Source organism: Canis aureus, chromosome 24, assembly GCF_053574225.1.
Source record: "Canis aureus isolate CA01 chromosome 24, VMU_Caureus_v.1.0, whole genome shotgun sequence".
In the NCBI taxonomy this organism is placed as follows: domain Eukaryota; kingdom Metazoa; phylum Chordata; class Mammalia; order Carnivora; family Canidae; genus Canis; species Canis aureus.
This window is the reverse complement of record NC_135634.1, coordinates 28,109,569-28,135,815: the sequence shown is the minus strand read 5'-3', so window position 1 is coordinate 28,135,815 and position 26,247 is coordinate 28,109,569. Positions and strand designations below refer to the sequence as shown.

At 41.3% G+C, this 26,247-nt stretch overlaps 1 protein-coding gene and 1 long non-coding RNA gene across 2 annotated transcripts in view; one reads left to right on the top strand and one right to left on the bottom strand.

Annotated features, from left to right (window-relative positions):
- PINX1 (PIN2 (TERF1) interacting telomerase inhibitor 1) overlaps window positions 1-6,683 on the bottom strand; it is a 92,551-nt gene extending 85,868 nt beyond the window's left edge. Inside the window, exon 1 of the mRNA XM_077868641.1 lies at window positions 6,525-6,683. Coding sequence (XP_077724767.1) covers window positions 6,525-6,543 — 19 coding nt within the window. The 5' untranslated portion in view covers window positions 6,544-6,683. The remainder of the gene's footprint in view (window positions 1-6,524) is intronic.
- A 292-nt stretch (window positions 6,684-6,975) lies between these two features.
- On the top strand, window positions 6,976-18,361 carry LOC144296495 (uncharacterized). Its single transcript, XR_013363595.1, has 2 exons — window positions 6,976-7,045; window positions 17,951-18,361. It is a non-coding gene; the product is annotated as an uncharacterized LOC144296495 (long non-coding RNA).
- The last annotated feature ends 7,886 nt before the right edge of the window (window positions 18,362-26,247 follow it).

Sequence of the window (26,247 nt, the reverse complement as noted above, 5' to 3'; positions counted from 1 at the left end):
TACACATATACTTGCAAAAAATGTGACAAACAATATGTTTTATTACATACAGATACTGGATTCAACATTTGATGAAATATCATAAGACTGGATCACTTACCCTGGCTTTCCCAACTGTATATTCTCAATATACAAATTGGCCTAAGATAAGAATAACAATGTTCCCTCCATATGTGACAAACAAAAATAAATGATCTACCATCACCTGGCCTTCCACACTCAACTAAAGGTAGAAATTGAAAGCACCTGTCAACACAGGCGTCACCATCACCAGTAGCAACAGCAGAGACTACAGCTTTCCTTCCCATACGTCACATACCAAATGCTATCCATACGTTGTACTCAATTTGCAGTAACCCAATGAGGATGGACATCCTGATCTCCATTTTTCAGACAAGAAAAATCTGAGATTTAAAGAAATGTGTCTAATGCCCCCAAGCAAAACTCGGAGCCTCCATACAAAGCAAGGTTCAAATGACGTCAAAGCTTATATTCTTAATCCACAGTCATTATGATCTTGAGGAGAGCCAACTATACCCTCCCTATCTGTGATCGACAGACACTTGTGATACCATCCCTCGTCACTAAAATGCCCTAAAGCCACATGCCCCTTTCTCTGAACTTCCAGAAAAAATTATCTGCTGCTTTTCTGGCATTTAACTCACATTCTTTGTATTGTGGCTTTTATATCCATCTCTTCTGTTTTCTATTAGACCATCATTTCCTTATGGCTCATATTTGTGTGTTTTTCTTTTTTATGCCTCAAGAAACAGAAAATACTGTGCCCATAGCAGGCACTCAGTAAACATGTAAATGGAGGTATGACTGAGTTAGAAAGAGAAGAAATGAAAAAAGAAGAAAGGAAGGAAGGAAAATAATTAAGGGAACTGCTTTGAATTCCTTCATATTAAGTATTTTTTAAATGCATATCAATAACTGACCATTAGGAACTCAAATTTATAACTGTAGTTTCAAGGAAAATGACCAGAGATACAGAACCTCAAAAGTTCATAGAACAAGAACACAAAGCCTCAAAGTTAATTATGGCCAAGTAAGAAATTTGGAGGTCCTCATTATTATTCACCTACTGAAACAACCAAAGCGCAGTGTCTCACTATCAACAACAGTCTTGTAATTTCATCCTCCCTCCTCCCCTCCCTTCTTTCTTTAAGAAAGGTAGCTGAGGGGATCCCTGGGTGGCGCAGCGGTTTAGCGCCTGCCTTTGGCCCAGGGCGCGATCCTGGAGACCCGGGATCAAATCCCACGTCGGGCTCCCGGTGCACGGAGCCTGCTTCTCCCTCTGCCTATGTCTCTGCCTCTCTCTCTCTCTCTCTCTGTGACTATCATAAATAAATAAATAAAAATTAAAAAAAAAAAAAAAGAAAGAAAGGTAGCTGATACATACAGCACCTCACTTAGATGTGTCTGGAATCTTAGAAGCTGGACTACCCTACATCCTCCTACAAATGGACCTTGAAAGCTTGTTTAAAGGTTCTAGCGGGGAAGCGTAGCCATTCATATACCCTTGACCAAAGAAAGGTCCTCCTTATCCCTCCTGTATTGAGGAAGGTCGTCCTCTTCAACCTAGCATGCAGTTTCAGGAGAGGCAAACATGGAGCAGTGAGGAAGGGGACTCCCGCCTAGATCAGCCCAATCAACCCTGGCAATCAATGGAGTAACAGATGTCACAGCCAGATCACCCTCACACCTTCACAACATAATGTAAAAATAACACAACTTCCAGTCAGAGGGCTAATTTTACTCCACGTAAAATCAATAAAGAGACCCAAACTACATACATCCTAGCAAAAATAAGTAAACCTTTTACAAGCATGCAGAAAAAGGCTACTTATAAAGCAAAACAAGTTGGGCTCAAATCTACAGTTTTGCAGGAAAAATGTGACCCAAAAGTGCTAACCATGGCTAAGTTACTTTTTTTGGTTAACATTTATTTATTTATTTATTTATTTATTTATTTATTTATTCATTCATTCATTCATGAGAGATACAGACAGGGAGGCAGAGACACAGGCAGAAGAAGCAAGCCCCCCAAAGGGAGCCCAATGTGGGATTTGATCCTGGATCCTGTGAGCAGAGGCAGACGTTCAACCGCGGAGCCCCCCAGGCATCCCTAAGTTACTACTTTACTATCTTAGCAAATATACAGCTTAACGCTCCCTCTGCTAATAAACAACATACTAGATCAAAGCCTCGTTAACCAGTGTTCTCTCCATAAGGCTGCTTACTGGTATATCAGAATTCATGCCTCCATACAGTAAGTAGTGCTTGCCAGGGGGTTCTGAATAGGGCTTAAACATTTCTGAGAATGAATGAGGCCACCCCTTGCAATAAAAACTCTAACAGTTTATGTTACATATGTGTACGCAGCAGATAATAAATAGTGCTTATACAAAAGACCCCCAAGGTCAGTTCTGGCAGAAATGTCAGATATCCTCAACCAATGGGGTAGGATAGGGCTTCCTCAATAAGGATGTTAAATGGAGGGGGAGCGGTGCCCTCCCTTTAAATAAAAAAGGGCAACAATGGGTGAAATGAAATTTAATAGTATTCCATATTAGAGACTTTCCCAGAATCTTTACTACTCAGACATGTAGATCCTCCTAGGGCAAGTAGGCATGCCATGTTTCCCAAATTTATTTAATCAGAACCTTACTTTCCTGAAACACTTTCTGGCTCTATGCTGTAGAAGTTTCCAGGTTTGAGAAATCCTGGCAAGAAAAAGACTGTCACTGGTCTGTGCAGATTGGATCAACATTTACATAATGTGTTGTTATTCTTATTCCAGTTATTCAGCTTTGCTAACCCTATGTGCAGAATGGAGCATTGCAGGCCTCCCTGCTAGTGTTCGGAAGGCTTGCTTACAAGGTTAGCAACTTGGCTGGGAACTTGGGTTTCAGGAAGGTTCCTAGCATTCTCAGAATTGATGAAGGGTTCACTATGCCTGTTTATATAAACAATATGGTTTATACTGAATATTCGGTTTTCCTTCTGGGAGTCAGGAATTTTGGTATATGCCAAGCAGAGCCTGCCTAAAGACCAGCCTCCAGTAAACATAACAGCAGTCCCTAACAAACTTCCCTGGTTTGCAACACTTCACAAGTGTTGTCACAACTTGTACTGGGGTAATGAAGAATGTCCTATCTGACTTCACCGAGAAGACTCTGGAAGCTTGTGTCTGGTTTGCCTTGGACTTTGCTCCATGTATCTTTTCCACTTGCTGATTTTGTTCTGCATCCTGTAGCTGTAATAAATCTTAGCCATGAGTACAACTTTCTGCTGAGTCATATGTCCTGAATCTGAGCAAATCACTGAATCTGGGGTTGTCTTGGGATGCCTGACACTATGTGGAACAGCAGTATAAGTGACAGACGTGGGCCTCAGGGGAGAGTACCCTGAATTTGCAGAATCACTACTTGGGATGATGTATTTATTCTCTAGCAGGGACTCCCCCTATGCGGAGACCTAACTGTAGATGGTTCCATCAGGACACTTTTGGGGTAACCCCAATAAACAACCCTCCTTACAAGAGCTGTAAGAGATTTCATTTTTCAATCACTCCATGCCTAATACCACCTGGTTTATGCCAGGATTCAGCTTACTCTGAAAGGTATGTGGAGTCCTAAGAGCCAGGAACAGTTTTGTCTTTTTGTCTTGAGATATTCAAGAGCTCAAAATATACCATCCATGTACCATGTATTCCTATTTAAAAATTCAAGACAATAATCAAACTAAAGGAAACTGCAGTACAAAATCTTAATGCAATGAGCATTATAATCCATTAATTATAGTGTGATTTGACTACAAACATGATTGGAAGTATCCAAAAATGGTCTTAAAAAGAAAAGAATCTATGAAAAAAGTAGTAACTTGATAAAAATCCGTGTCTAAAATTCCAAATAACGTAATGACTGGGAAGTGAGTAAATTCTTGTCTTACATAGGGGGAGGTTTATCTAAGCTAGATTCCTTGTCTTACATAAGGGAGACTCAATAAAATAACACTTGATAATTACGGAAATACTAATAAAAAATATTTTTGAGACACCAAAAGAGAACTATTCGATTTTAAAAACAGGATAAGTGCCTATGGCGAAAATAAAACAAAATATAGTCAACATGGCAAAGGAAAACAGAGGAAACAGCATGTTTAATGAATTGAAAATGTTCACTAATGTTAAGTGGGGGGAGACTGTACCTACAGAATTACCCCAATTTTATAAACTAGAAGAAAAAAATAATTGCTAGGAAGTGAAATTATGAGACTAGCATTTTTCTTTGCTCCTATTTTCTTATTTCTAAAATAAGAACAGCAATCCTGGGGCACCTGGGTGGCTCAGTTGGTTGAGCATCAGTTGGTTTTGGCTCAGGTTATGATCTCAGGATTCGAGATTTGCACTCCACACTCAGCAGGGAGTCAGCTTGAGATTTTCTCCCTCCCCCTTTGCCCTCCAACCCCTACCTTGCTTGTTCGTGCTCGCATGCTCTCTCTCTCTGCTGAATAAATAAATCTTTAAAAAACTAAAATAAATTAAGAACACCAATCTTTTGTTTAGTATTTTTTTAAGATTGTATTTATTTGAAAGAGCGAGAGAGCGCGAAAAGAGCACAAGCAGGGGGAGTGGCAGAGAGGAGAAGCCGACTCCCCACTGAGCAAGGAGCCCAGCAGGGCTCAAACAACAGGACCCTGGAATAATGACTTGAGCCAAAGGCAGCCGCTTAGCCGACTGAGTCACCCAGGTGCCCCAAGAACACCAGTCTTATTAAAATAAGAACATCTAATCACAAGGGATGCCAAAGACAAACAGCAAGTTATTTTAAAAGACAACACAAAATATCATATATTGTCATGGCGAAGATTTGAAAATTTGGAGTCACAGTGCGGAGAGAGGAACTGAAAATATTCCCTTGAAATCATGCAATTTGAATTACTGATGCCTACAAACAGCATTTCACACCTTTATAATAAGCATTTCATATTTTGAAACATTTCATGTTCACTATCTCACGGATTTTTTTTAAAAGCCAATCTAGTAATGAAGATAATAAAGAAGTTTTTTAATATCCTGGAAGAAACTGATCATGGAAGAGACAAAAATGAACAGCAGAGCCAGGGCCAATGTGTATGCTGAAATAATCATATATCAGAGAATATTAAAACCAGAAAAGATCCTAGCAGCCCTAGTTCCACAAATGAAGAAACAGCGCCGAGTCCGTCTAAAACATATTCTTTTCCAGAAGTCTCTGTTTTAAAACAATAAACCGCTGGCCCAGTGACCAAAAAAAAAGGTAAAGACACAGAGATAACTAGATCAAATTTGTCACTTTCTAGCTCAAAGACTCGGGACAAATTATTTTCTTCTGAACCTGGATTTCAACTGCTGTAAAAAGGGAACGGTGCCTTCCTCCTTGTGTTTTGGGCTCCCATTCTTCCACTTTCTTAGATAAGAGGATGCTGACAGCATTTATTTCATTGAACCCCTGTGTGATTGCTGTTGGTCTGTTAAACAAGCTGTTTCTGTTCATTGCCCATTACGCACTTTGAAAAAAAGTGATGGGCCGGCTTTTCTTGAGCAAAGCTCGACTGCCATCTGGTGACAGGCAACTTTTAGTTAGATACGTCCCGAAAAAGTCAAACAGCCTCTCAGAGAGAGAGAGAGAGAGATAGATAGAGAGAGAGAGAGAGAATGAATTCAGGAACTTCACGAAGTGAAGACAACAGTCAAACTGAAGCGAGCTGCGGCGTTGCAGCCAACACTTCTGTCGTGCAAGAATGTTAACAATTCCAGCTAAGTCCGAACGGCCAGTCTTACTCAGAATCACTCGTTGGTCCTGCATCCTCTTAAAAAAAAAGAAAAAAGAAAAAAAAAAAGGCTAACTTCTTGCGTTTGATGTCTTCGAGAGCAGGATTTCACGGCCTGAAGAGATTCTGCTGGCCCAACCGCCTGCTTTTTTTTAAAAAGATTATTTATTGATTTATTCATGATAGAGAGAGGCAGAGACACAGGCAGAGGGAGAAGCAGGCTCCACGCAGGGAGCCCGACGCGGGACTCGATCCCGGGTCTCCAGGATCGCGCCTTGGGCCGAAGGCGGCGCCAAACCGCTGCGCCACCCGGGGACCCTCCACAACCGCCTCTTCGTAAGCAGAAGCAGCTGAGGCCCGGCGAAGTGAGAGAACAGCTCAGGGTTTGCACGCCCGGCGTCCGGGCTCCCGGTCGACCCACCGCGCGCGCGTGCCGGATCTGAGCGCAAGGACAGGAGTCCCACGTGGACACTCGGTCTCTTTCACTAGCCGACCGGTAGCTAACTTCCCGGGAAGGCTGCGTTGGAAATCTCCGCGGCAGGCGGGGCGAGCCGAGCCGACCTGGGCTTCCCCGTCCCCCCGCCCCCCCCCCCCCGAGGGGGCGTCCTCCCGCCCCGCCGCGCGCCGGCGACCCGCATCCCCGCGCCCCTCAGCCCGCCCCGGGGGCGTCGCCTGGAACCTTCAGCCTCGCGCCCTCCACTCACGCTCAGCCAGCATCGACATGTCGACAGCCTGGAACGCCGCGAGCCTCCGGGCCTGAGCGGTGGCGGCTACCGAGCAGCCGGCTCGCGGAGAAGCGAGAAGCGCGGGGCCGGCAGACCAGGTGGACCGCGGCGGCCGGGCGCGTGCTGGTGACGTAGTCGAGGAGCGACCGGCCCTCGACCACGTGGCGGCGAGTGGGCGGGGCGAAGGAGTTGGGGAGGTGCGCGAGCGCAGCCGCTCTGGGGCGCGGGTCGGAGGGCGGCGGGGCGGGGCGGGGCGGGGGTCCTGTGCGGCTTGGCAGTGAGTGCCCCGGGGCGAGCGCCCGGAGGGTTACCTGTGCCGTTCTCTGTTGATTACTAAATGCCAAGCACGGTGCTTTCTGGAAATAAAACATGATCCCTGCCCTCTGTTAGCTCAGTTAGGGCGGTCCGTGCATTTGAGGAGTTTGAGAAACTCACCTGGAGGGGAAGACCTTGCACTACGGTGTCTTTTCATAATGTCCTACTTCTACCCTCTGGGGTAGGTAGGTAAAGCAGATACCTAAGCACCTATCTATGGGATCCCAACTTAGGGGGAGAACTAAATGTGGCCAAAATTTTTGTCTCTTTGTAACATGATGTCTTCAGCAAGACTAAGTTGCTCTGAGCTTTGCCTTTATCATAATTCTGTCTGTATCCACACCAATACCTAGCAAAATAATTTGAAGATGATAGGGGCTCTGCAGCCGTCTGTGACTTTTACCTGCAGTGTCTCAGTCTCCAGGGGAGCGCCAATGAGATTCTGGCGATGAGACTCTTAGGCAGTTAGGAAGGATGTGTTTCTGCACAGGTGGCCCTCCCGCGGAACTTCAGGTGATGGTATAGATAGAAGGCTTTCGGGGATGGCTCAGCGGTTCGGCGCCTGCCTTTGGCCCAGGGCGCGATCCTGGAGTCCCCGAGATCGAGTCCCGCGTCTGGCTCCCCGCACGGAGCCTGCTTCTCCCTCTGCCTGTGTCTCTGCCCACCCCTCCTCTCTCTATGTCTATCATGAATAAATAAAAATAAAATAAAGAGAAAAAAAATAAAATAAAATAAAATAAAATAAAGAAGGCTTTCCCCTCCTAAGTAGAACATAAAGAGAGCAGCCAGGTGCCATGAGAAGCTGTATGAAGGACTAGACTCCTGTTCTAGATGAATCTGCCCTTTAACTAGGAGTCTTGACAAACAGGGTTAACTTCTCTAGTTTCATAAAAATCAGAAAAAAGAAACACAAAAGAATAGTTACCTCTATCAGTGAATATCCAGGAGCTGAGGGGAGTGAGGAGATGCAAAATTAATGGAATTTTTATAGCTAAGTCTGGGACCCCATAAGTTGTGACACGGAGAACAGGATTTAAGTGGGGAGTTGGACTTGCGCAAAATTCGAAAGGCAGGATTACCCAAGTCTTTGGGTAATTAGCTGATCTGTTTGATGAGACCGGAGAAACAGAAGGTAGTTACATAAGAGTGGACAGTAGTGAATTGATAAGGAAGTCAGAATTTTCAAGCACCACAGATGTTGGTATGTGACTGCAGAAGATGGTTCTGTCTCTTGGATAATTAGAAAGATTGAGACAACTTTTTAATACTGTTTCCGTGGTCCGGGCGATAGGTGGTCAAAACTAAACTAAGATTGTTAAGTGTAGCAGTGAATGGCAAGGAATGGTTATGCCTTGTGATCTGGTGAGATTCTGCCTTTCCAGGAAATGTTCAGTCAGAGGCCGCAAAGGAATCCTATAGAAGGTATTATCCATTTGAGTGAAGGCAGAATAGACTAATGGGTTCCAAGGTTTGTTCCAACTCCAGCATTTCTTGTGTTTGTGAAATATCAATGAGGATTATCTATTGAAAAAACTATTGTCAAGTTTGGAATTTAAAAAAATAATATATAGAATCCTATTTATATGTTTTAAATTGTCAGCTGAGAGTGAATATTATGCTTGTAAAAGTAAGGTGATTCAGTATAAGACAGTCTTATTCTTCAGTCTCTTTCTTGGCAGACCCTCTAAGCGCAGTACTTCTCAACCTTTAATGTGCATGTGAATCATCTGAGGATCTTATTAAAATGCAGTTTCTGGTTCAACAGGTCTGGGATAGGGCCAGAAATTCTGCATGTCTAACAACCTTCCAAGAATGTGGGTGCTGATGATCCACAGACCTTACTTTGTGCACAGGCCATCAAACAACCAAAGGTATAAATGAACTCAGGGTTAAAGTATATTTTTTTTCTTCTGTTCAAGCAAAGTACTTGATGAAAAACACCTTTAGGTAAAGGTGACAAACACTTTCAATATACTTTAAAGAACTGAACCTGGATCCATCCTAGTCCTTTCCTTCAGGCAATCAAAGACCAAGATAAGAGACAGATGATTGTTAATTCTTTACTTTAGCTTTTTCTTAATGTATATTTTTTATTGAAGTTCGATTTGCCAACATATAGTATAAAACCCAGTGCTCATCATCAAGTGCCCCCCACAGTGCCTGTCACCCAGTCACCCCATCCCCCAACCTACCTCCCCTTTGACTACACCTTGTTCATTTCCTAGAGTTAGGAGTCTCTCATGTTTGTCACCCTCTCTGATTTTTCCCACTCATTTTCTCTCCTTTCTCCTATAACCCCTTTCACTATTTTTTATATTCCCTGTTTCTTTAGCTCTAGCGAATCACAATCAGCACCCACCCCCGCTGCCCCACTCCACACACACACACAATTCTAAAAGCTAGTTACACATTCTGTGCAGTTGCAAAAAAGAATTCTCACACGTTGTACTACATCTGTATACTATATGTCAGGTATATCACTAAAATTTTTGTCTATAAAATAGAACTGAATCTTTCCAGTTAATCTTAGCTCATTCCTAAGAGGCACCAGGCTGATATAAGGCAAGGAAAAAAGCAGAAAACATGACAGAGTCTAAATTCTACTACCAGCTTACAGTGTGATCTTGGGCAAGTCATGGTGGGGAGGGCAAATATTTCACTTCTTTTGATATCACTGATCCAATCTATGAAAAAAGGATGATCACTGAGATTATTCCAGGTCTGAAAGACTCTCATAAAATTACTCTAATCAGAAAAGCATAACTTGGGACGCCTGGGTGGCTCAGCTGTTAAGCGTCTGCCTTTGGCTCAGGGCATGATCCTGGAGTCCCGGGATCGAGTCCCACATCAGGCTCCTTGCATGGAGCCTGCTTCTCCCTCTGCCTGTGTCTCTGCCTTTCTCTCTGTGTATTTCATGAATAAATAAAAAACCTAAAAAGAAAAGAAAAGAAAAGAAAAGCATAAGTCAGTGATATGAGCATTAAAAAGAATATAATATCATAATATTTAAGAAGTTGGATTCTGAAGCCAGACTTCCTGGGTTCAAATCTTAGTTCTGTCACTAGCTGGTAACCTGCTGTGTCTCTGAGCAGATTACATTACCTCCCCATTCCTCTATTAAGAGGAATAATGAGATGATTTGATATATGTCAAGTGCTTAAAATGGCATCTGGCACATAGAAAGCATTCAATACAGTATTCAATAAAGCACTGTTATAATTTTAAAGGAAGTAAAAGTTAGAATGATTATTTCAACAAATGTTTGTTTCAGACATTGTGCTTTCTGCTTGAGTTACAAACGTGAACAAAAACAGTCATGACCCTTACCCTTTTGTGTTTGCAGAGAAGATAGACATGAATCAAATAACTACATACATAAATATAAAACTAGACCTGAGATAAATACTGGAAAGAGAAAGACATGAAGCTAGGATAGAATATAAGAGGGGATTTAGGAAAATTCAAGAAAGCTTCCACAAGGAAGTGAGAAGTGTACAGTGGCCAGGAAGCCAAAGGTGCCATTATCCTCTCCAAACTGAACCCAGAGAGTCTGGAACTTGAACAAACCTGAGAGACTAATATCCATGAGCAGTCAATAACCAATGCCTTCCTCATCTGTGGCTACTTGTACACTGTCAGCAGCTACTTATCACCTGATGCCACCATCAGCTTTGTCTATGACACAGGCATGGGGCACAGCAAGGCCCTGACCATCCCATTCAAGAACCGCTACAAGTACAGCAGCATGCTTGATTATAACCGCCTGGAGAAGAAACTCTTACCCTGGGACAACTTCAACATGGTCACCTATGACATCGGGCTCTCCAAGATGTGAAAAGCCTCTCATATCAGGAAAAGCAACAGAAGATGATGTTTAGGGCTCCTGAGGGGAGAGCCAGCCAGGCAAAGCCCACACAGCTTTTCTCTGCTTTGTAAACCTTCATTATTAATCCAGAAGAATGTGCTTTCTCACCATGTCTAACTGTGAGGAAATAATATTCAAGGGACAGTTTCACAATAGGTTCCTTTCTTCTGTCGGCTTTTAAAGGGTTATTTAACCCTTTAATAGTTCAAGTTTTGTGGTGATTTGGGGCAAAAGCTATAATGCGTAGTAGTTTTTTTTGTTTTGTTTTGTTTTGTTTTCATGAAAACCACAAGGCTTTTTATAAAAGTCCCTGACTGGCTAAAGAATGTATATTTGGAGGAGGAGAGTTAGGACAAAACAGCTTGCCCCATGTGGCCTCCAGGGTCATCCTCTGCATGTTGCATGGTTGCCATAAGCCACAATAAAAAACAGCACTTCTAGAAGAAGAGGAACATCTCTGCGGCCTGCCCTGAACATATGTATCAGTTGGCTTCTAATGCTTCACGTAGTGTCCAGTTATATAACCTCTGCCCTGTGAAATAAAGTGATATTATATACCATCATCCTTGGAAAAAAGAAAGAAAGTGAGAAGTGAATTAAACCATGGCCTATTCCAAGGCTTGATGTGGCTGAATGCAGAGCAAGGGAAAGTAAGGCCACATAATTGAGTAAGGGGCCAGTTCTTATAAGGCCTTGTGGATCATAATTAGGATTTGGATCTTTATCTCAAGAACTATGGGAAGCCATTGAAAACTTTTTAAGCAGGGGAGTAATACACATTATAGTTTCTAAAAGCTCCCTATGGTTTGTTGTATGAACAGAACATATTGAAGGCGGAAAGGTATTTATAGGGAATCCAAATAGCAGGCAATTGTAGTTAAGGTGAAAAATGAAGGTGGTTGTAAAAGTGATGATTAGTTGTTTTTTTATATTCAAAAGACTTTTAGAAGGTAAGGTCAATAGAAATTGATGATAACCTGGATATTTGGGAGTTAAGAAAGTTGTCAAGAATCTCAAAATTTCTGTAACTGAAATGGTGGCATTTGGACATAAGGGATAAAACAAATTAAGTTTCAGACATGATATGATTGAGATGTCTTTGAGTATGAGCATCATCAGTTAGACATAGGAGTCTAGAGCTCAGGGGACAAGTTTGGGCTAGAGATAAAAGCTGAGAATCATGCAAATTCGACATTAAATAAAGCCATGGACAGTGAAGTGTGCATCCAGAAGGAATATGGAATGAGAACAGCAAAAGGCCAGGCTTTAAGGAAGTCTAACATTTAATGGTGAGAAGAGAAGGAAGACTCCTAGGAGAGATGGAAGGTGTTGCGTCAGAAGTAAGAAGAAAAGCAGGGGGGAAATATTTAAGAGAATGATGAAGTGGTCAATAATGTTGAAAGCAGCCAGAGATCAAGTATGAATACTGATGATTCTATGTAGCAATGAACCAATTTAATTGTGTCTGAAAGTCTCTTTGTAGACTAGGTGATTAAAAAAAATAATAATAATAAAAAAATAAAAAAAGAGTAAGTGGAGGGAATTTAGAGTCCTGCAAGTTAAAAGAGAATTTGAAAGAATTAAGGAACAGGTATTTTTTTCTCCAATTTTCCACTCCACACACCTAAAAAGAGAACCACCATTCGAAAGGGCACTTTGCCACACTGAGATCAGGTAGTGCTCTTGAAGTAGAAGTCTTACATCAAGCTTTCCGTGGGTATCCTGTTTGTCCCTCTGCCTATGTCTCTGCCTCTCTCTGTGTGTCTCTCAAAAATAAAATAAAATCTTAAAAAAAAAAACTACCTCTTAATGAAGAGCCTGTCCATGAAATTAATAAACAAAAATAGTCTTCATCTATACAAGGTTTCTTTTTTTAAAAAAAGATTTTTTATTGTTTATTTATTCATTCATGAATAATAGTAATCATTATTATCCTGAGGTCCTCGATCTCAGGACCCCAGGATCACGACCCGAGCCAAAGGCAGGTGCTCAACCACTGAACCACCCCGGTGCCCCTATATGAGGCTTCTATAAGAAGAAAACAGAAAGTGAAAATGGAAACATTTCAGCTGATGAAAATATACACCTGCAAAAACAACCAAAAACAGAAGAAAACTATAGAAAAAAAAAAAAGAAGAAGAAAACTGTAGATAAAATTCCATATCAAATTAATTACTTGGTGATGTGGAGGGGACAAAACAAGTTTGAGTCAGAAATTCAGACTAACAGAAATGCACACACACACACACACACACACAAAACAGGAAGAAATTAAATGCAAATTGATTGAACACAGGAAGGAAATGGAAGTAAAATAGCAAAAGCATATCAGAAATGAGGACAAAATTACAAGGTGTCCAAAGGAATATATTCAAATTAAAAGTTAATAGGAGATATTGAAGAAAGCTAAGCAAACAACTGAGAGAGTGAAAATGAAATAATAAAAAGTTTAATCAGTGCCAGATAACTGTTGAAATGGAAGAGACTATTACTCAAGAAAACTGTCCAGAAATAAAAGAGGATTTGATTCTTCATATTTTAAAAGTCCATCAAAAGAGAGTGAAAATGAAATAATAAAAAGTTTAATCAGTGCCAGATAACTGTTGAAATGGAAGAGACTATTACTCAAGAAAACTCTCCAGAAATAAAAGAGGATCTGATTCTTCATATTTTAAAAGTCCATCAAAAGTCCCAATTTTCCACTTGGGAAAATTGAGCTACAACAATCAACTCCAAGACATATTCTAGCAAAATTATTAGATTTTCTTACAGAGAAAAATCCCTAAGTGAAATAATAAAATCATTGGACATTATAATAAATATGTAATATATACATACTATAAAATTATTGAACATTAATTAATGGACATAATTAATTTTTTTTAATAAGGGCAAAAGAATTAGGTCATCAGACCTCTCAATGTCAATGTAGAAAGCAAGGCAACCACAGAGCAGCAATTTTTAAGAAACTCAACGAAAGAAAATATGAATCAAGAATTTTATATCCAGCCTAGTTATCCATCAAGTGTCAAGTCTGTAGAAAACCAGTTTTAAACATACCACAACTCATGATCCTTTTTTGAGAAATCTAGTAGAGGACAAGCTTCATCCTATCAAGCTGGGAAAACTTTGTGAAAAAAGATGGTAAGTGGAGTGCCTGGGTAGCTCAATCAGTTGAGCAGCCCAATGTTGGTTTCAGCTCAGGTCATGATCTCTTGGCCCTGGGATTGAGCCTTTCATTGGGCTCCGTGCTCACTGGGGAGTCTACTGAAGATATTCTCTTTCCTTCTCTCTCTGCCCCTCCCCCACTTGTGAGCATGTGCTCTCTCTCTCTCTCAAATCTTTTTTTTTATTTTTTAAAGATAGTGAGCATTTCATATACATAATTGCAAACAGGTTCTTTCCTTGGTGCATTGACCTTCTACCAAAAACAAATCTAGGAAGTGGATTGTAGGTCCTGTTTTAGATAACATACCTTGGATGAAGGAGGTTGTAGGATCAGGTGAAATAAACCAGAGAGGAAGATTCCCACTTAAAGATGTTGTGAGGCAATTAGGGTCAGTTCATTCAAAACATTTTGCCTTTATTCTGTTGGGTGTGGAAATACTGCAAATCTGAGTCAAAGGAACCTTTCCAGTTCCTGTAATACAAACTCACGGGGACTCTCCTAACTTTGGTGTGAATGTGCCATTTATCCATTTTTTTAGTTTCTGCATTTTGGTTCAAATGTTCTAAGTATGTCTTGAGTTTTATCTCTGTGATCTGTGACAGGGATAGTGTTGGGCAAGTTACTTTCAAAATGTTTTCCTCTCCTCTGTAAATTATATGACCTAGGGTGTCATATTAAAAGTTTGATAATTTAGGGACACCTGCTCAGTGTCACAGTGACACATGGCTCAGTTGGTTAAGCATCTGCCTTTGGCTCAGGTCATGATCTCAGGGTCTTAGGATTGAGCCTTGCCACAGGCTTTCTGCTCAGTGGGGAGCCTGCTTCTCTGTCTCTCTCTCTGTCTCTTTCTCTCTCTCAAATAAATAAATATATAAATAAATAAATCATTTTTAAAATTCCATAATTTAGAGAGGGCTTTACTACTTTCAAAGTCTTTTATAAATATCTCATTTTTATTTCAAGGATGCTAATGATAAAATTTAATTTTAAGGTCTTAGCTTAGACCTTTTTGGCACTGTTTAAGTTAATCCAAGCCATCCTATCTTCACTCACAACCTCCTTCCACTATCACCCATGCCAAGGGAAATGTAAATCAAGGGTACTTAATGACAAGAGGGGGTGTAAAATCCAGGCATGTAAAATTACAGCTATTGCTTATCAGAAATTGAAGCAAGCAAACAAAATTTAAGTGGCAACTAGTTTTAAGTGTCTGCAAATAAAATTGGGGGAACTTGGGACAGCATTAATACCACAAGAAGACAATAACAAGGAAATTAGGTGGCAGATTAACAACATAACAAGCTTTTTTGTTTTTAACACTATTCTTGCTTAGCACTTTAGAGCATACAAAAATAAACAATACAGTACAGAACAATAAACAATACAGAACCTATGGAGCTCCTGTTCTAGGGAGGAAATGAATATGGACAAACTTAATTCTCAGGCAAGGCAGATTGTGTTAAATATTTTTTTAATTTAATTTTTATTTATTTATTCAGGAGAGACACAGAGAGAGAGCAAGAGAGGCAGAGACACAGGCAGAGGAAGAAGCAGGCTCCATTCAGGGAGCCTTACCTGGGACCCGATCCTGGGACTCCAGGACCATGCCCTGGGCCAAAGGCAGGTGCTAAACCTGCTGAGCCACTCAGGGATCCCAGATTGTGTTAAATATTTTAAAGTGGCGCAGAGTGCTATAAAAGCATCAGAAGGAAAGAAAAAATCCTCTTCCCATGTCAGCATCACCTGGGAACTTGTTAGAAATGCAAATTCTCATGCTCCACACTAGATCTCCTGAAACAGAAACTCTAGGATGGGTCCCAGCCCTGTGTGTTTTACTGAGCCCTGCAAGTAATGTTTATGCCAAAGTGGGAAAATTGTTTTTTATAAATTTTTTTTTTTACATTTTTTTTTATTTATTTGTGATAGTCACAGAGAGAGAGAGAGAGGCAGAGACACAGGCAGAGGGAGAAGCAGGCTCCATGCACCGGGAGCCCGACGTGGGACTCGATCCCGGGTCTCCAGGATCGCGCCCTGGGCCAAAGGCAGGCGCCAAACCGCTGAGCCATCCAGGGATCCCGGGAAAATTGTTGATGTCAGATATTTACACCCAGTAATATAGTTTCTAGGGAGTCTAGAAGGAAATGTTACCAATTTTATGTAAATGTTTATATTCCAAAGTGTCTTGCAGCCTAAGATGTGAGATGAAAAATTGAGAACAATGTAAGTTTAGGGGAACTTATTAATTGTTATATTTATATGTCAGTTAAGACACCAGCCACATTTATCATCCTTGCTATGGGAAATTGCTCAGCTAGGAGTGGCAGCCCTGGGTTGTTTCCTTTATAGAAGCCCCATCTTTCATCTCTGAACCACTTTGCCAGGCCAGAACTTATTGGATGAGGTATGTAGCCACTCCATAACAAACAAACACCCACTGGTGCGTACCACCATAAAAAGCCGGCCAAGCATGGGATGATGGTGATGAGCTGAACTAGTCAGTCTTCCTCTTGGCAGTTTGAGCTAGGAAATAGAAAGAAGCAGCCAGATTATAGAGGTAAAGAATGTTTTAAAAGTTCTGTTTGTGGTGACCCCCCCCCCTTTGGAAGTAAGGAAAGGGGGATGTCTGAATGGCTCAGCGGTTTAGCACCTGCCTTCAGCCCAGGGCATGGTCCTGGAGGCCCAGGATCGAGTCCCACACTGGGCTCCCTGCATGAAGCCTGCTTCTCCCTCTGCCTATGTCTCTGACTCTCTGTGTCTCTCATGAATAAATAAATTAAAAAAAAAAAAAAAGTAAGGAAAGGGCAAGAGGGAGAGAAAAGTTTCAGTGAGAGAAGAAATTTCTACAGAACATGGTTATAATTATCTCTCTCTGGCAAAAAAGAAAGAAAGTAATAGTGATACCTGGTAGCTATTTTATTTTTTTTTTATGTATTTAGAATAAAGGTAAAAATAAACCTACCCTATGAGCCAGCAATTCCACTTCTAGGTATTTACTTTTTACAAAAACACTTACACAAGAATGTTCATAGAGGCTTTATTCATAATAATTAAAAACTAGAACCAGTCCTAGTGATCAGCACCTGGCAGATGGATAAATAAAGTGGCACATTCCTGCAATGGGATACTGAGCAGTGGGGAAAAAGAAACTACTGACACATACAACAACATTCAATGGGATTGACAAACCATGGCCTATGGGCTGGCTACCTGTGTTTGTAAATGGAGTTTTATTGGAACAGCCACCCTCACTTAATGATAACTCTTGTTGAGCTGTTTTCTGGCTACATCAACAGAATTCAGTAGCTTCAAGAGACTGTATGGTCCCAAAGGCTAAAATATTTACTACCTAAAGATATTAGGAAAAAGTTTGCTGTCCCCTGAATTAATCAAGAAAACATGATGCTCAGGGAAAGAAGCATATACTCTGTGATTCCACTCATGAAATTCTAGAAGAGCAAAACAAATCCAGGTGTGAAAAAATCAGAACAACTGTTGTCTCTGGGGAGTGGAGCACAAATTGGGAAGAGGCACAAGGAAACTCTCAGGGGTGATAATGGTGTGATAGATTTTGATCACCATTTCGGTTATGCTGTTTAATGCCTCTTTTGGGGGAACTCAGAGGTGGACTCTTACAATTTTACATTTTATTGTGTAGACATGGAAAAACCTGTTAACAGACATTGAAACTTAGGTAACAGAATTTGTGCTGAACTATTTAAGGGAACATATTCTGATGCCTGCCACTTACTTTGAGATGCACCCGACATACGTGGGATTAATGGACGGAGAGAGGATAGGTGTGTGAATGTGTGATAGAACAAGTGTAGTAAAACTTTGGTGGATATTCACTATAAGATTCTTCCAGTTTTACTTTATGCTTGAAAAGTTTCATAATGGATTGTTGGGGACAAAAAACAACACTGATAATGTTTAAGATAAGATGTTGGGGATTTTTCATTTACATAAATACAAGGACTTGAAAGTAATGTTGTACCAACCTCTAAATAAGATAGAGTAACAAATCCAATAGTAAATAGACTCTCACTCCTTTTACAGGATTTTATGGAGAAATGATCCATGAAAAACAATTCCCTGCTTCTACTAAAGCAAATTTGCTGGATGTGGATGGCCCTGTCTTGATGGCCAAGAGCTGGAAGTTGAGCCCTGTGATCATGAAGGATGTTGCTGTAGTCCATGTATCCTTTCTGTTCAGATGATGGTCACATATATATGCCAACATTTGACTTTTTCTTGGATATTCATCCAGTGCAGGCAAGTTTTGACTGGAGGAGGCTTACCCATACTGCCTCTGCTTTCAGCCATAGCTTCCTGAACTGCAGGGAATGGGAAGAATGTCCTAACCATGCTAACCAGGGTCCTTGTCATGGGATCACAACCAAGAGAATGGGTGTCATTGTCATCTCTGTTCTCAAACTCTTAATGTAAAGTGTTCTCAATTTGGTTGAACTCAGGTGGTTTGAATGATCCAGGCCAGAAACCATTCTGTACAACAGAAGCAGCAAGTTGGTGTATAAAAGGAATACTGAGATCATGAGGGGCAAAGCTTGTTAAGGTGGGGCATTGGAGGGAATAGTCACAGGTCTGGCTGATGTGCTGGAGTTTCTCTGGTTCTGAGCAATTCGCGTCCCTTCACTTCCTGCAAGGCCCAGTTATTTGTCTTTTTTTCTCCCTTGGTCAATTTAGATGAGACCCTTCATTCCTTATTACCTGGTGGTCCCCTTACAATATACTTCCTATTATTTGAAGTAACCCAAATGAGTGCTGGTTCTTATCACAAAAAAAAAAAAAAAAAAAAAAGAAGGAAGGAAGGAAGAGAGAGAGGGAGGAAGAAAGGGAGGAAGGAAATAAGGAAGGAAGGGAGGGAGGAAGAAAGGGAGGGAAGAAGAAAGAAACAAAACACATGGGGAAGTACTTAACCAAGTTGTACCTACATCTGATCATCCATAGTTCATGTAATTTTAGTAATTTAAAAAGTATGTAACTTATATGGTCTCATTCATTTGGGGAATATAAATAATAGTGAGAGGGAATAGAAGGGAAGGGAGAAGAAATGGGTAGGAAATATCAGAAAGGGAGACAGAACATGAAGACTCCTAACTCTGGGAAACGAACTAGGGTTGGTGGAAGGGGAGGAGGGTGAGGGGTGGGGGTGACTGGGTGACGGGCACTGAGGGGGGCACTTGACGGGATGAGCACTGGGTGTTATTCTGTATGTTGGCAAATTGAACACCAATAAAAAATAAATTTATTATTAAAAAAAAAAAAGTATGTACCAAGGGGCACCTGGGTGGCTCAGTTGATTGTGCCCAACTCTTGGTTTCACCTCAGGTCATGGTTTCACGGTTGTGACATCGAACCCTGCATGGGGTTCTGCACTCAGTGTGGAGTCTGCTTCAGATTCTCTCTCCCCATCCCTTCCTCTCTCCCTCCCTCCTTCTCCTTCTCTCTTTCTCTCTCTCTCTCCCCCCCAATACATACATACATACATACATAAAATCTTTTTTTTTTTACATACATAAAATCTTAAAAGAAATATATGTACCAAATAAAAGCCTAAAAGGTCAAAATACCTGAACCGTTAAGCTTATTTCTTGTTGGTAAGGTTATGGTTATTTTTTGATCTTCCAAATTAAAATTTCCTCCTGGTTATGGTTCATATATTCTTGCTTCTTTACACAACTGATAATGTTTTTATGTCATGACACAAATTCTGTGTCATATGTTGGCTGTTGGAGGATTCGTATTCCTTTACATATTTCGTTCTCAGGTTAGGTTTTTGGGGAACGATATGATCTTCTTGAGACTTTCTCCTAATTTTTGTTAGGTGGGTGCCCACTGGTCTTTTAGTTTAGGTGTAATCTGGTCCCACAACTGAGCGAAGACTTCTGAGGATACCATTTAATGCTCCATGTGTTCAGACTTCTTCCTGCTCGGGAAACACAGGTTATTCTTGGCCTTGCATAGGCTCTGGGGGTTTTTCTGCCTACTTTTCTCAGGTAGTTCTTCCCCAGCAGTTTCTGTACATGGGTTCCCTGCTCAGTGCCCACTGGAAGACTGGACGGGACCCCACTGATGGTATGCGGAGCCTTCAGTATAGTTCTCTTTTCTCCAAAGATAGCTCTGTGGTTTCTAGCTACCTTGATCTGTGTCTCCCCAACTCTGTGAGACCTCTGGGTTCTGCTGGGGTCCCTCCTCCATCCATGTGCAGCCTGGAAACTCTTTCCAGGCAGGAAACAAGATCAATCATAAGGCTCACATTCCTTACATCCCATCTTTCAGGACAAGGGGCACAGTTATTCACTGCCTACCACTCAGTGTCTGACAACCAGTGTTTTGTATCTTTTGTCCACTTTTGTGTTGTTCCAGATGGATGGATAAATCCAGTCCCTGTTATTCCACTGTGGCTGGAAGTAGACATTCCTAATACTTTCTGAATGTTTCAAGTTTTTTACAATTTGTGTGCCAGCTATGTATACTCACAAAAGTCTTTAAAAAGTAAAATTATCCTACACAGGAGCAAACTAGTACCATGAAAGTTTTAAGCTAACAAACCAGATTTGACCTTCAAATCAATTTTCACCAGTGAAGACAGATGAACCTAATATGGCATAAAGCAGAAAATGAGATATGTGCTCTGAATTACTTCTCTTACAAAACAACAACAACAACAACAAAAAAAAAAAAAAAAACAAAAAAACAAAAAAACAAAAACAAAAAAACGCCACCCATCACCACCACTGTCTGTCACCAAAAACAAACTGTAAACATTTCAAAGAGCATCCAGAATTTCCACAGAACTGTACACTGTGGCCATGGAGGGAGGGGAGCCTGGAAGCAGGCTGATGGAAATAGCTTTGTTTTCTTATTTATTTAAAGCTAATTCTGCCCCAGAACGTCACTGTAGGCCTCTCCTCCACCCTCCCTCCACCATCCGGGGATACACAGCCCATGGAGTCTGCTTTTGTCAGTTAGCAGGGGAGCTTTGTCTATTATAAACTCCCCAAATGTACCAATACAGTTATGCAAACAATGGAAGACTCATCCCCTCTCCAGAGGATTTCTCCTGCAGTCCTGCCAAAGCCTGCCTCAGGCCATTGAGGAACACAAACTGAGAAGCACCCTCCCACTCTCAGATTCAAAACACCAGAAATGGGTGCTTGATAATGATATCTTGATGAGACTTATCTGCCCATTCCCTGGTAAGGTGTATATGTGAGGGGGGAGAGTATCTTATCTTGCTACGTTATTCCCCCCTGTAATCTCCTCCAAACTCAACCTGGTTTCTGTTGCCTGACTTTTGAGTCAGGAGAAAGTATCTGACTTTTTTTTGTTAAGTCGACATGCCCAGTTAATACCAATTCAGGGCTCTCATCTTCTAGGCCTCCTTTAATTGATTTTCTTGTCCTCTCTTGCAGTATTTGTATGTTATAGAAGCTCAAATAGGAAGACAAAACCTAGCTAAGAGCTGTGTGATGGGAAGGCTCTCTATTGATCCCAGTCCAGAAATGCCTTCTGGCTTCCTGGCAGCAGTTCTGTCCTGAAATTCCTCCTCTGTTTATACTTCCTATCAAAATGTTAGGACTTCAAGCTTTAGCCTTTACAAAATCTGTGAAACTCAGCAGTGGAAAAATCACTTCCAGAGATCAAATTCACACAATAATGTCAAAAGAAAAAAAAATCTGATTTCCTTGGTGCCTTACAGTTCTTTTCTTTATTGTCTTAGATTAACCTTCTCTAGCACTTGAGTGAGGTGGTGACACTTTAGTTTCTTATATCTTGAGATGTTTTCAGGGCTGCAGGTGGGAGAGGGGAGGGTGATAGGGATGAGGACAGGGAGATGCTTGCAAAGGGAATGAGTAGACCTCACAGGGTGGGAGTCAGGGTGATGGAAAAGGATGTGTGGTAGCCTGCCTAGTCAGTGCTTGAGTGGGTTTCCAGACCTGAGCTGCTAGCTGAGCCCCCCAACTCCCTGCCCCATCCTGAGAGTGGGAAAGCATCCTGTCAGGCAGGGACCATGGCAGTTATGAGTAGAGATTCTGAAATCTCCCAAAGAGGTTTCCCAAGCCTCATTCTTGCCTCTCCCTGATGCCTTCTAGAATCTTCTTTCTGGCTTCTGCTTCTCTCTAGGTAAGCAGTCCATAGTCAATGGAACTCTATTGATGTAGTCTGCCCTCCCCATGGTGATCCTCTGGAGTGCAGTAATTAACAGAGTAAGCTCCAAAGTTAGAGGATTCAAATCTAGCTCTGACACCTGCAAATTAATGTCATCTCTCTTATTCCTTATCTGTTATCCAAAGGGGTTGCTATAAGAAAAACCTACCAGGATGCCTAGTGAGCTGTAGCACTGTAATACCCCAGGTGGCCACTGCTGTTTGCCCTGAGAAGTATAGGCAGTTCTTGGGGCTCAATCTGCCCCTTCCTTATTTTTCATGTCTCTGTCCCTCTTTCATCTTTTTTGGTCCTTTACCAGTTGCTGACCCTGGGCAAGCTACTAAATGTTCTGTGCCTTGTTTGTTAAGGACAATAATGGTACCTCTTTCAATGGGTTGTGGTGCTAGTTAAATGGAGCAATTTAATGAATGCCCTAAATGAAGTTCTCACATCATTTAGGACAACACCTTATGTGGAGAAGGAACTAAAGAAATCCTGTTTGTGTTGGAGTGCATACAGTTTTGTTTTTTCATTGCACACCAAGGGCACCATCTTAATCTGTCCAGTAGTGATCTCAGCATGGGTAACAGATGAGAGAGATTCCTGGGTGGTGGCTATCTTTGGACCTAGAATCCCATAGAATCGTAGACCTGTTAAGCCACCAGCTGGGGTCGTTGATGATTGAGGAGATGGTGAAGAGGAGGCCATGATCATGGAACACAAGTACTCACACTAGGTTTTTGTTGTTGTTGTTGTTGTTTTAAGGAAATCTCTAGAAGTCTTTTTAGACATTTTTGACTTACATAGAGTTAATTCATGTTTAATGTCCCTTTAAAAAATTTTCTTATTAGAGACAGTAAGTACTACCATTTGCAAAATTATAGGCACCCCATTTTTAAAAATCCCACTTTTAAAAATAAAAAGTATTGGTAATAATCTACATATACATAACATATACAGTTAGCATATGCACGGAAAAATTTGAGACTATATTCCAAACTGCCAATATTGGCATTTTCAGTGGAACAGGAAAGGAATTACAGGAGACTTTATTTTGTGCAATATATATTTTTATATTGTCAGAACTTTTAAATCATAATGACACATTTTTCTTTATTATATCAGAATAATTTAAGTACATATGTTCTGTTTATTAATGCAAAAAGGGCCATGCATGCTCCCTTTAAAAGTATTGTCTGTATGTGAAATAGAACAAAGTATTTTGCTGGAAAACTTAGGTCGACTTTATCCACTCAATCCAAGGCATGCTGGAAACCCATTATAGGCACAGATGACAGAAGTTTGTCGAAGTATCAGAAACCATGGGACACAGTTAGCATTCTCCTGAGGCAGAAAAGTGGGAATGACATCCATCTGCCTGTGTTTGGGGTCCCATGTGGACACCGTTTGTCCTAACATGCCTGCCTGTTCCGAGCAGCGCTGCCCTGCCACAGAGCTTTGATTCTCCTGATGTCCCACAGTTTTTATTCTCATGATGTCCCAGTTCCTACTTCCAGATTTGTCTCTTTTAGGCCTCTAGACTCCCACTTCTTGATCCTGGCTTGAATTTCTTTCTTTCTTTCTTTCTTTCTTTCTTTCTTTCTTTCTTTCTTTCTTTCTTTCTTTCTTTCTTTTTCTTTCTTTCTTTCTTTTTCTTCTCTCTTTCTTTCCCTTCCTTCCTTCCTTCCTTCCTTCCTTCCTTCCTTCCTTCCTTCCTCCCTCCCTCCCTCCCTCCCTCCCTCCCTCCTCTCTCTCTCTCTCTCTCTCTCTCTCTCTTTCTTTCTTTCTTTCTTTCTTTCTTTCTTTCTTTCTTTCTTTCTTTCTTTCTTTCTTATTGTTTTCTGGCCCCAATTGTCAATCACCTCTCCTATCCCAGACACTCAGATACCATGACCACCTTTCTAGGTCCATCTGGACAGCCCTGCCTGGCATTGGCCTATGACACAACTCTGGAAATTCCTAGATATCTGAGAGGGGAACTTTGAAGAAGTTAACATGGCTTTGAAACTCCCTTCTGATGAAAATGACAACTGCAACAACTGTGGTATTTGCAGGCAGGCTAGCCATCTATGGCCTTGGTTTTTAGATTCATCCAAGATGTGTGTATCAACAGTCTGTACCTTTTATAATTGCTGAGCAGGATTCCAAGGTCCAGGTGTACTACTGTTTAGCCATTCATCTGTTGAAGGGTATCTGGGATGTTTTCATGTTTGAACCATCACTACAAACATCCCTGTACAGGTTTTTGTGTGAACATGAATATCCATTACCTTAAGATAAATGCCCAAGAGCTCAATTGCTGAGTCATCATGTAATTGGACATTTAAATTTGTAAGAGATTGACAAAATATTTTCCAGAGTAGCTGTACCATTTCACTTTCCCATCCACAGTGTATGAATGGTCCAGTTTCTCGGCATCCTCTCCAGCATTTGGTGTTGTCATTATTTTCTGGTGGTATTTGATATTTCATGTAGTTTTATTTTGCATTTCCCTGATGGCTAATGATGCTGAACATCTTTTCATGTGTTCTTTGACCACCTATATATCCTCTTTGCAGAAATGTTGGTTTGAGTCTTTGGCCCATATCTAACTACTTCTAAAAAATTAACTCTATAGAAAGTCCAGTGATGTGAATCACAGAGCCATAGGAAGCATCATTTTATATTTGTTAGCAGCTTTTGTGGGGGCTAAGGAGGGGTCAAGAAGATATACACTGTGCCCTGCCCTCTAACTTCTTCCTTCAAAAGACAAATATATACTGAGCTAATGGGGTCCAGGTTTCAAGATACCAACTGGATCACATTTTCTAGTGGTCAGGGTCACCATATGTGGTGAAAATCATGTGTCCTATACAGATGTGGCTTTCTTCCTGAAGGCAGAAGGAACAGGCTAAACCAGGGTTGTCTCTCCGGGATGGGCTTGTCCAACTTGCTGTCTCTCTATGCCTCTCTGCATGTGCCCTTGTGACAGCCTTGTAGATCTTCAGCCAGCTAGGGAAGTAGATACATGTAAGGCGGAGAAGCCTCACTTAGAGGCACGGGCTCCAATCTTGTTTACCAGACCCAGTGCACTGGGGTAAACATCACATTCCCAGGTAATGATGAAGCGCAGTTAAAAGAACCTCATTTGGTGCTATCAGGATCTTGCTTGAGCCACTTCCTTTTTCATGGAGCTATTAATTCTCTGAGTCAGACTCAGCATGGGGAAGCCAAAGGCAGTGAATGATAAAGGGAATATCTATTGATGAGATTTGGCTTTTAATGGGGGATGAGGTTGACAGACCCTATTCCTTTGTGCACCCAGGCTGGGTGAATCTTAATTCTTCCACTGTCTTCCCAGGGTGAGGACATTATGATACCTTCCTAAGGTCACTAGTAATCTCCTTCCAAACCCTAAGGCCTTCCCCAGCTCTCACTGTACTCTCTCCCTGTCACTGCCTGACATTCACTAATTGCTTTATTTTTTTTTTTCACTAATTACTTTCTTTGTCATATTCTGCTTTCCCCATATTTTATTTTCTCCCCTGCACTATCATTTCTTCCTCCTCCAGATGTCTAACATTAGCTATCACCTAAGGTTCTTGTTTGGTCTTCTCTTCTTCTCCCTATAGTCTCACTCCCTTCTAGGGCTCATTCTTTCTCAGAATTTCAGCCACCTCCCCTTTTAGATGTCGCCCAAGAGGACTTCCCTCCTGGACTTCTGTATTCTTTCATGTCCTCTGCAGCTCTTTGCTTTGCTATCAGTATGCCTCCATGGCTCTTTCTGCCTCAGGAGCTCTTCTTCCTGGTTTCCTGTTCCTAATACTGGCAAATCCACAGTTAACTAGACCCAACAGGGTTCTGTTCAGACCCCTGTTACAGTCAATGCATCCTGTTTTGGCAGAGAGGAGGTTTGTTAGGATTGAATGTGTACATGAAGTGGTATAGTGACAGTGTGGTGTGGTGGGAAGAGCACAGGTTTGGGGGGCCAAGAGTCCTAGAAATCATGCGTAGTTCTGCCACATATAGGACAAGGAGGTCAATTAACCTCTCTGAGGTTTAGTTTCTGTATCTATGAAATGGAGAAGATATGAATACCTAGCCAAACGGAGTGATATGCTAGAAAGTGAGTTATAAATGATAAGTAGTTGTATAGTTGTAATAATTGTGATAATGATTCTGTGTTTAACCTAGTTATCGAA